This window comes from Salminus brasiliensis, chromosome 4 (assembly GCF_030463535.1).
Source record: "Salminus brasiliensis chromosome 4, fSalBra1.hap2, whole genome shotgun sequence".
Lineage (NCBI taxonomy): Eukaryota > Metazoa > Chordata > Actinopteri > Characiformes > Bryconidae > Salminus > Salminus brasiliensis.
The window spans coordinates 40,483,555-40,495,384 of record NC_132881.1 but is presented as its reverse complement, the minus strand read 5'-3'; the positions used below and the strand labels follow the sequence as shown (position 1 = coordinate 40,495,384).

General features: G+C 39.4%; 1 protein-coding gene across 1 annotated transcript in view; it reads right to left on the bottom strand.

The window, feature by feature from the left end:
* Nucleotides 1-339: 339 nt before the first annotated feature.
* Nucleotides 340-11,830, bottom strand: part of papss1 (3'-phosphoadenosine 5'-phosphosulfate synthase 1) — a 29,556-nt gene continuing 18,065 nt past the window's right edge. The window contains exons 11-12 of the mRNA XM_072678468.1: nt 7,268-7,497; nt 340-2,437 (exon numbers count right to left, since the gene is read on the bottom strand). Coding sequence (XP_072534569.1) covers nt 2,299-2,437; nt 7,268-7,497 — 369 coding nt within the window. The 3' untranslated portion in view covers nt 340-2,298. The remainder of the gene's footprint in view (nt 2,438-7,267; nt 7,498-11,830) is intronic.

The window sequence follows — 11,830 nt, the reverse complement described above, 5'->3', positions numbered from 1 at the left end:
TTTCTCCTTTATCACGGAGGCATTTAGTGGCTCCTCACTGGCGCAGCCATCTAAGCGGCCCAATCACCAGGAGATTGGCAGTTTGACCCCCTAATCACTCAGTGCTCCAAGTATATCCAGCCAGCGATCCAAACTCAAAGCTAGATAAGATGTAATGGCTTCCTCTGCGTAACTCGGCAGTGGATAGTAATGGTCTTGTTTGCTACTATTGTTGAGCATAAAATTGAAAAGGCAAGATTATACTGAGATTTCTTGTCTTGTGCGAACTGGTCAGGTCTAATTCTTCTGTAAACAGTACTTTTGGTCTCCTAATGGTATTAAACACAGTGTCCAACCTGGTCAGTTTGCTCAGGAATGGTTTATTGAAGACACTGTAGTAACAAAGACAATACGGCAAAAATAAGAAAGTTTAAATAAACAGGTTCAAAATGAGAGGCTAACACAGGCATTATAGACCACTAAGAACCAAAACAATAAAATCTAAAATAAAACAACAAAAAAACAAAACAAATAAGACTTAAATAATAAAAATAAGTCACCATCACACAGGTTCATAGCCACCTGTCCCAAAAAGTCTGGAAAAACACCTGCGCTTCCCAAAATGCTATGTAAATACTAACTAAAAAGGGGTGAAATGAATGTAACGGTCAGATTTTAGTAAAGGCTTTTGAACCGAACAGCTGACTGACCTCACAAGGTTTGAATTCACATCATTAAAGACATTTCACTCCAAAGCTTGCATGACCATGTGAGAGTAATACAGAAAAAAGAGCTAGGTGCTTCCAACATGTACATTAGACATATATCACCAAGGAACATACAGTTAGAGAACAGAGAAACAAACCACGGGCCATTTTTTCTGATGAGGTCATATGACAAATAACCCAAAGGAAGTAACTGAGGAACCAGATGTTTTCAAGTTCAGATGCTGATTTCGACCGAGTCTGTGCAACTATTACAGACGAAAGGTTGTAATTATTAAGGCAGCCGGGCCCAATTTCAAGAATTAATACACTGCAGGATGCACCGTATCATCCAGCACTTTAATGATTCATCAAAGGCATTTGAAAAACATGCCTCATAACCGTAGAATATTTTACAGTAGCAATCTTTTAGTCACAGTTTTTGTGAAAATTAGGGAGATTCTCACCACATACGCTTCACACTTATAATGATAAAACACATTTCTTGACTGTATAACAGCTTAGAATTCATCTGATTTTTCATTTTCTTTCAAGCAACCCAGTGGTTCTCAAACCGCATTTCTGGCGTGCACTCTGTCCAGCACATCTCAGCGTGGTCTCTGCTCTACTGATCCAGTGAATCAGGTGACAGAGCAGGGAAAAAGTTAAGGGCCGGGCATGAGAACCACTTTATAAAGAAGTAGTTCAGCACTAAAGAAAATCTGTATACCATGATGAATCAGCCAAGACGTGTTTGATATCTGAAGTGTGCTCCTTTAGTGTAGAATGGGAGATGCTAGGCTAACGTTGCTAACAAACACTGGACTTGGACTGTCTCCAAGTGAATTTCATAGATAAATACATACCAAATTCTTAATTTATTTGCTTTAAAAAATACAAATTAAATTATTGGGGCTATTGGATACTCACTCAATAGCTGTCCCACAATTCAGCTCTGCAGTTTTTTTTTGTTTTGTTTTTTTTATGTTTGTAGACTAAAGTAAGTCAGTGTGTTCTAAATCACATTTCTTTGTCTGCACAGGCCAAATAAAGATCTCTATGCATATCGAGAGGCTTAAGAGTTGATTTTGGAGGCCGCAGAGATGAGATTGGTGACTAGTCAAAGTCCAGTGCTTGTTAGTGACGTTAGCCTAGCACCTTCTGTTCCAAAACAAAGACGCAAACTTCAGATATCAAAGAAAGTTGGCTGACCCACTGCGTCACAGTTAAGTGAGAAATCATGTTAATCAGATTTCGCACTGAACTACTCCTTGAAATCGTTAAAGCCACTTTTAAAACATGATCAAATTTGCCTCTTGCAGTTAATAAGTTACGCAAAATACATAAAAAAACCTCGTAAGACTCGAAACAGTAAAAACAGACAGTAACTTGATGAGCCAGAGTTTTGTGTGTTCTGCAAGTAACAAGATACAATTCCAAACACAACTCGCAGCAAAACAGTTTCACAAGTTTTTGTTCATTTGTTTTTTTTGGGTGGTCCCTGCGTTTGACCACTGACACCTTAACTGCCCCCCACCCCCCTTGTTTTGTCTTTTTTCATTGTTTTTAAATGAAATTTGATGAAACACTTGCATCTCCCCACCTGGGAAGTTACTTATGCCTTCTCCAGAGACTTGTAGTACTCCTTGAGCACTGTCCAGGCCTTTAGGGCCATGAAGCCCTCTGGTGGGTTCTGGCCCTCTCGAGCCATCCTCCTCATGCGTGTGCCTGAGATGAAGTCATAGTCCTCATGGCTGCAGGACACAAGAGCAGACAAATACAGTGAGAACAGAGCAGAGAAAACAGGCAACGCAGCTCATTAGACTGGACATGCTGTGGGATAATACTGCAAAAACATTTATACTGTTCTTGACCTTTAAACACTTTACTGCAGCTTGTCTTGCCTAATTCACTATGGCCACAGTGTAAATAAGTAAACTGTTAGCATTCTACTGGGTATACTGTATATATACACTCTTCAATACAGTATATGCACACAGTACTGTGCCAATATTTAAGCCACCTGAGAAAATTTGAATGAAAAGTTGCTTATCTGGGCAGTAAGAGTTTATTTACTCAGTAAAACACTAATATTAGAATAAATACTAAACAAAGTTCCTACAGAAAGTCATGGTTTTACATCACTGTGTTCATTAAAACACATACAAAGCTCTTCTCATGGGAGTCTAGTATTAATAGAGTTCTCATCCAACACCTGATTTGGTAACCCAGTGCTTAATGATGGTAAATCAGGTGAGCTTTTAATGGAGGTCAAGGTAAAACTTTAATTTGAAGTATTTCTACTCTATAAAGAACAAGCTCCAGATTCAAATTCTGTGAAAGTAAAAAAAATTGCCACAATGGAGGTACCGGATTTTTCCTGGAATTTGCTAAATGTATGTCATTACATCCTTACAGCAAAGATTATTAAATCATCAACATATTTACAGACACACACACACACAAAAATTACAGCATAAAAGTGTTAGTTCCATTTATTTTGGGGTGTCAGTGCAGCAATTTTCAGCTGTGAATTTACATGAACCTGATTGCTATTAGGCTGCATATACACTTGGTAAACTACCCAAATTACTCCATTAGTTATCAAGCTGCAATACAATTAATAAAAGAAATAAGAAGCAATAAATAGAATAATAAACAAAAAAGAACTACAACACTTTGTAAGGTCTTATTTTCTTGAACCACAACTTTCCAGATTTGGTTCTAGATGAACGAGAAGTGCAGAAGAATAATCCTCTCAAAACACTGCTTGAAGACAGAGAGGAATCTAAACTACAGGCCTACTCCATTAAACTAGAACTTATCAGCTGCAGTTTCCCCTTTTAAACAAATGGCATCAAAAAATAAACCGGTGGTCAAATATCTGCCAAACAGCACTAATTTAAAATCCAAACGATAATCAGCCGGTCTAAATACAACCTCTGATGGCATCTCCACTGATCTGGTGAAGTTAGATTAGAAAGATTAGATACTCCGCAACTCGCCAAAGATGTTAATAAAATAAACTCACTCTGGGATGTGTACTTCCTCTCCACCAGTGTTGCAACGCACTTTCCCTGCCATGATCGCATTTGTAAAATGTGGTTTCTTTTCACTGCAGCTTTAAAGTGATGTGGTTTGTCTGCACAAGCGAAGCGTTTCGTATGGGTTTGTAGTCGGGCACTCTGAAAAATGTCAAACATTTCCCGCCACCAAGGAGAAGAAAACAACTGTGACACAAGCCTGTATTCGTGTACACGTTACCGGCCTGTTAGCGGTCAAGCTCATATCTTCTCTACACACACCTTTCAGTCTTTTCTAAACTTTCAGCCACTGCTGTTTGCTTTTGAGCACAAATCAAAGACAAATAATATATAGATACACAGATGCATAGTGAAGCGATGTATGTATGTATGTATGTATGTATATTTACATACTGTATGGAGACGAAGGAGACCCTATAACTGATACAGAATGTTTACATTATAAGCCGGTCCCTTAAACTTCCAAAAGATGTTTCCTTTCAAACACCTCACTTTACAAAAACAGTTTATTAAACAACCCACTGAAAGGTTCTCTATGGAACCAAAAGTGGTTCATTTGTGGCAGTGGTTCCAGTAGTCTTACATTGAGACCTTGTGTTCTGCACATTTTTGAGGTTTTCCCTACTTAGAAAAAACCTGACGCAGTGGATACTGAGCTTGAATCACTTATGCCAGATGAGAAAGTGCACAAAATCTCAGTATCAGATGGAGCTCAGCTGCAGATAATGTCTGCATTACATGTGATTCAGGTCCTTTTAGTCACTGGCCAATCCCCGAACACTCATACAGGAGAAATCCAATACTGATAAGGATGAGCGATCTTATTTCTATTTTTTGTTTCTGTATGATTATGTTTCTGCAATAACTGAAATACAACAATATATATGAAAACAATATTTTAAACTGGTTAATAGTAGGCCATGGTTGTGTAGAAAATACCATCTAAAATTAATATATTTTCATATCTATGTTCATATCTATTTATTTATGTACTATTTATTTTTTAAGTGAAATCTGAACAAAACAGTCCAAACTAAAACTGGATTCAGTTCCCTGCCAGAGACAGTAGGGGTGCTATTTATTTCAGCAGCACAGATAAACCCTGCCTAAAGACTAAAATTCACTGGAAACCTGTTTTTCATGCAATTACACACAATTACATGCAAGGGATTAAACAGAACACTGGAGAAATGGAAATATCTTGTATTTGGTACCGTAATTCTAAAAAAAAAAAAACTACTTCAGCACAGAAAGGATTAGGTTTTCCCCATTACGGAACCCAGTGAGGGAACGTGAATGCAACACATTGGTTAATATTAACAACTCTGACATGAAGAGCATCACAAAATCACTGGACACATTATTATCTAGGGTAAATACTCTCAAATATCAAGAGAGGTACAAAATTCTATTATAATCAAGGGAGCACTAGCAGCTTAATCCATCCGAAAGTAAGGTTGTTGTTATTCAAACTTTTTAGGTTGTTAGGACGCAAATCTGTCTTTTACTGTATACTCTTTATGTTTCTCATTCAATACAAATTTTATTTATTTTCATTAATTTAATTTAATTTAAAACCAGAACCTTCCAAATTAATTACATATTTAGTATGAAGCCATAAAAGATACAAAGTTGCGTCATCAAAAGCAGAGACACCACCATTACTGCGTACTATTAAAGGAGTCGGACTTCCGGTTAAACTATTGTTGTTCCTAGCCAGCCATCCAAAAAAAAATAATAAAAAGAAATCTACATACGACAAAAACCGAAGGGGGGGGGGGGGTTGGGTGGTTGGGGTTGGTATGGAGTGGGGTGGCGAGCACAAACTGTAGACGAGAAAAGTTAATATGCAGTCAAATGAGAAACAGCTTGGACTGATTTGAGCCGTTACACTTTGGAGGGAGAATTTAAGGGAGATCGCTGGCAATTAGGCTTAGCATCCATACTGGCCTCGGCTTCGGCCCAGCCCGCGCCTGCTCCAGGAGCAGACAGAATGCCATAAATTTGCCAAGGCGCCAAGCGAGGCCCTTTGAAATTCAGATGGGGTGCTAGTCTCTCGCTCCCCTCCCCGATCACTTGCCTGCTCCAGGATGGAAGAGGCAGGAGAAAAGGAAAGGAGGGAAGGAGACTGCCAAGGAGTGTCCAGAGCCTGACAGATTTACATCAACACCAGATCTATCTTCCTCACACTTCGTTCTAATCTCTATAGACCACGGCAGAACCGTTTTGGTGCTATATGGAGCCCCTTTTATGCAGAACCATCTGCCAAAGGTTTTCTACCGATGCGAAGAAACACGGCCTTAACTGAATCCTAGTGCAGAAAAGAAACTAAAAAGTGGGAGTGCGAACACGGAACAGCTTACGCATCGGGAAAGTCCAGGTATTGAGCGTATTTGGGACATGCTCACCAAACACTGTTATTGTACAGACCTCATTAAGATTGTTTCCCTACTTGCGTCTTTCCAAAACACACCAAACAGTCACATACTTGTACAGTGCAGTCAATTTTCCTTCCAAGAACTTCAAATAAAAATGTATTTGCAAAAAAAAGAAATGTTTAAAGCATGTATTTATTTTAGCCCCGGACGGACAACAACTTCTGGTGGTTTGTTGGAAGATCTACATCTGAGCAGGATGACCCCGCATTCCAGAGCAGTGTACGACAAGCATCAAAGCCTCCATACAGGAGACGGAGGAGACAGAACGCTTCAGTTGACTGAGGGAAGCGACTGTTGTGTTTCCAGAAAGGATTCAGATGAGACCATTCGAGCTGAGCATAATTTCTTACAGTCATGGCTCCATGAAATCAAACTAATTAGGGAAAAAACAGCTTTCGGCTGGTTCCTCTGCCTTTCAGCAAACGACTGGCAAACAATGCTCGCTCGCTTAGTTCATGCTGGCCTACGGAAGGACAGTTTTCGTGAGATTTCAGTCAGTATGCTTTCTGGCACGTGGGATGAGAAGGCAGTTCATTTGATAGCGGAGAGCACGATTAATTACAGGAACACGGCAAGATTTCTGTTAGTCATCGTCCGCAACACTCATACACGGCCACGTAATTAGCGGCAGCTCTCCGTGATTTCTGGACGACTTCAAAGCACTGAAAAAAGCCACAGAACTTTGTAAAATCCTCAAAAAACCACCACAGTTCCTGTTATTCTTGGCGTGAAGTTTCTCTGTAGATAACAAAAAGGAGGCCGGACACACATGGAAGTTACACTGGAGAAGTCGAATGATCGATTCTTGAGCGTATTGGAGAAAACACTCCTGCCATCTGCAGACTGTGCTGATCCTCATCTTAGATTGTAGAATACAGTTTTACAAACCTCTTATGATATCACTTACTGAGTAAATGTATAAAGTGGCCAATTACATTCATGTGCTTAAGGCTTAAGACCTGGAGTTTCCAATATTTTCAAGCTGGTTTAACTGTGCTCATATCCAAAAGGAGGAAACATAAACATAAGGGTAGTAAACTTTTCTGGTTTAAGGTTAGTGGGATACCAACAGAAAGAAAATGACAAATGGCAAACAACTTACTTTTTGGGGTCATAAAAGTCCATGGCCTTCTTCACTTTGTTGTAAGCTGCCACTTTGAAGGGCACAATCTCCAGAGAGATGAGTCCGGGGGCCATGGTGAGGACTTTGGCGCCGTGAGTAGGCTCATACAGATCTTTACCTGTATCCGGGTGGGGCATTCCCGCTGGGTCTCGGCCCACAATGTAGAAGTTTGCCCCGGCAACCATCCGAGCTCTGCAGTGCCACTGCACCTGTGGAGAAACACACATAAAGACATGAAAAGTTATGAGCAGTGTGAAAGGTGACGGGTAGAAGCTCTGTAGCAGAGGCTCTGGTGGCATCATTCCTGGGAGAAATGTTTACTGTGATTAGACAACTACAATAAAAGAATTTCACCACAATTCAATTATATAACATATGAAATGATATTATTAATAGGGGTGTCCCGATCAGGTTATTTTACCCCCAATCAGCTTATTTTACCCCCAATCTGTTTGAAGTCTCAGAGTATCGGCCATTACTGATACTGATCCGATCTTTGTGTTTGTAGAAATAATACAGCCACACAGTTTAGACCAGATGAGCTGCTGATTAATACATTCAGTAAATCCCTTCATTTTTAGTAGCTGTTTCTATAATGAGACATTCTGGACGGATATCAGTTGTTGTTGGTCTACTGGTGTGTAATAACTGGTTTGTAGTGTGTGAATGTGCTGTGATTTGGGTTTCTATAGCGTGTGTATTAGCATTAGCGTTAGCCTCCACTCGGTTCTGAATTTGCTCTTCACTGCTGGTTTAAAAACAAAAAAAGGTGAGTGGTTCTGTGACCTTCTCTGTGCTTGGACCACTGTAATTAAAACAAAGACTAAGAACTGGATTGGGTTAAAACAGAAGAGATATCCGATCTACTCAAATATGACTGGATCAGATTCAGACATCCCTAATTATTAATACACTCTGTGTATCCAAGTTTGGAGCACAATAAATGATATTGGGCAGATGTAATCTGCCTCTGGTAGATTAGTCATGAAAAATGCAGTAAATAGTAAATTTTCTTTTTGTATCAAGCAGCAAAAATGTTGGATCATAAATGTTTGATTCATTTTGCTTTACTTGGCAATGCACTTCCTGCGACGTGACCACGATGCTGAAACGATATGTTGTGCTGATCTTGCTAAAAACATTGCCCTTTGGGTGCGCTGTACTGGCTCCATAATGGCACATAGTGCTTGGACCCTGGCAATCACCAACTGAGATGTACTTTGATCAATAAGACGAATGCTGAACTCTCATGGTGGTTATGACTGCTTAGAGGGATCTACAGATGGTCATCAATTTCAGATTAAAAAAACATTATAAATCATTTACATAAATGAACATTTTTTGTCAGCAGTTAGAAAGTTTTTGAAGAAAGTATATAAATATGAGAAAATAAAAACAACTTTAGCTTTAGTGTTATTATCTTAGTCCTGATTGGCATTATTAAAATAACTAATACTTAAATAACAATTACAAAAAAGTAGCAAACCTACACAATTCATGTGAATGACATTAAATGTCATTAAATTGTGAGAATTGCACTGAAAGGCAACATGTTTGAATGTATGAGGGGCTTACTCTGTAAGAGAGCTTAATCAATATAACCCTTGCTTCAGCACCAGTTCATAGAATGTAGCAAGTTTATGCAATTTGCATAATTGTATACCATAATTGTATATATAAAATAGGCTTCTTACAGGCTTTGAACTCATTGGTGTTCCTGAATACTCTCTAAATCTCTATAAAATTCTCAAAACCACCTTTAAAGCACCTCATCATTACTATTTACATTTAATCATTTCCACAGTTCTATTGGTTATTGCAGTTCAAGATAACTAATTACCTAAAATCAGGCATGAATATAAAGATGTTCTGATGTTAACAGGTTTTGCATAATGTGTAAGGGAAAGAAGAATGAACAAGCCTCTGAATACTAAATAGAGAAATGAATACGAACATAATGACAAATCCTCGAGTACACAAATTATTTAGGCCAGCCTTACAGCCATCTGTAAATGTGTACATCAGCTTTGTACCACAACTCTTCTTGTGAATGAAGCTGCTCACTCTAAAGCAAGTTCTCCAGGCCTTCTTATGTTGAAAATGTGTTGAGGGAACAGGCTTCGTAAATCACTGAGGCTCCCATGCTTTGCACAAAATGAACAATTTTAACAAACTGACAAAAAGCTGTGAATTAACATATTGTTGGTTTTTGTTTTCAACAGTTAATCAGTTTTTACAGCTGTGTGAGCCTAAACCACAAAACAGTAGATTTTAGAACCAGTGCACTCTTTTCTCAATAACATGCGAAATTAGTCCGAGCCGGATAATTGGACCAGTAGATTTGAGAAAGAACAGTTCCGCCAAAACACGTTCGTTCTAAACGAAGTAGAGACATCTAAGGATATGTGCTCAGGCCTGTTTAGACAGAGACACACGATCTGCGCTGGCCTATATCAGAGGAGATGTGCGTTTGTGAGAGTGAACAGGTCCTTCGCTTCCTCCTCGTAACTCATTGAGTGTAATAGTTGCTTCCTGCGGGCTCGCTCTAGAGCTCCAGAACCCGGTCTGCTCTTAATAAACCACTAATGTCCCCGGCCAAATGATTAAAGGACAGCGGACTTCAAAACAGATAGAGTATATTCCATCAGCGACAATTTGAGTCGGAGGAACGCTCCTAGGTTTCTTTCTCTCTCTGACTGGAGTGTGTGCGGAGGCCACTGAGGGATCGGCTCGGAGCAAGCTGGTTGTATTTAAAGGCAGCACAAAGAATCATAAATCAAATGAGACCGGCCAGCTAAGAGACGTGTGTATGTGATGAGCCAGTCTCGGCTGTCTGCAGCTTCACTCATGTGGCCGATTTTAAAGTCTCTGCACTTCAGGACCGTTTCAGGCACTGAGGGACTGACACTGTACAGCAGCCTAGCATAAAAGCTAATGCACTTGAACAAGAACACGATGTGCCATAAGGTCAGCCGTACACAACAGTGTGCTCCAAAATTTAGCCCAACACTCTTTAAGAAAAGGCTCTTCAAAAGGTTCTTTTGTGAAGGCATTATAAAACCATGACATTCAAAGATCCATTTGGATACTTAAATGGTTCTTTGACTGGTTTAAGTCTTCCCCTGAAAATTGCACATTTATTTAAAAAAAAAAAAAAAAAAAAAACTTTTTCCTAAGACTACATTTCCATATTTAAAGGGTCTTTATTTCCCCCAATGTCCACTCCTAACATTTGTGTGCTATTTTTATATGACCATTTTCAAATCACCAGCTTCTCACCCTAAACTGTTCGTATTAATGTATTAATTCAAGACTGACGTATGTAAATAACCCCTGTGCTGATAGACTAACCTGTTGAAAAGTAATATGAGAAAATAAAATAAAAATAAAAAAGATCCTAGGGGTGTACCAGCAGATGCAGAGCTGCACTCTCAGCTTCAGCCACTTAGAAGGTAAGAGAGGTTACGCAGCTTCTAGAGAGGTAACAAATATGGTGTTTCATATTGAGTCAAGGCTCTTTATTCTATTCAAATGGAACAGAGGTGGCACTGATCACCACCTTCAAAAGCCTGGAACAAATCAAGTCGTACACAATTCATAAGGCAGATTTCAGATTGCACTTCTGAAGTTGAGGTTCTGGTGCTCTGCTGTTGGAGAATACGGTGTTGGTGAATCCTTGGGAAGGCCACAGTGCTTTCTTTGCTTCTAGACAGCCAGGAAGAACTATCGACAGACTATCTGCAGTAAAAACTAGGGGAGATCCCAAATATTCAATATATTTCATTCACAAATCTGCTGATACAAATATTGGCACAGATAAATACACTTATAAAATGTAAATCCGGCCGAATAAATTATTTCAGAATAATTAAAGATTTATTTGGAAATAGTAATGAAAGCAGTATTCCAGTGTCATCTAAACATTCTGCTCTTCTGGAAAACAACAGTACATTTGGACACTTAAATGCTAAGGTCATTTTAAAAAGTTTCATTTTAAAGAAAAATGGTACCCTATGATTCCAGATAGTTCTGACACTTTAAAATTTTGTTTGGCAAAGAAAAAGTGACTTACAACGCCTCAATTTTCCAGAATTTTGCTGTGGCAGACACATCTAAACTAACTGCTAAGTGGCTAAATGGGCTATTGATGAGAATTGTGAGTTTACAACCCGGAGTCTGCAAGCTGCCACTGTTTGGCCCTTGAGCAAGGTCCGCTCCCTGGGCACCGCAGTGAAGGTTGCTCACTGCTCCGGGCACGCGTGCTCACAGTCCACTGTGTGTGAATGCTCACTAGTGTGCATGTGTGTGTTCAGTGTGTTCACTGCACGGATGGGTTAAATGCGGTTGCCATATTCCATCTGTGTCAAACACTATTGGTGAATATGGGTGCCTTTGTGTTTGATCAGGTAGGATTCTCATGGTCTGCTTCTCATTTCACACCTCATATTACGCTGCAGCTTAAGATAGCCATTGTTATGTCAGGAAGCAGATAAATATTTGCATATTGTGATGTGTCTTCACACTTCGGTACTGAGTCACATC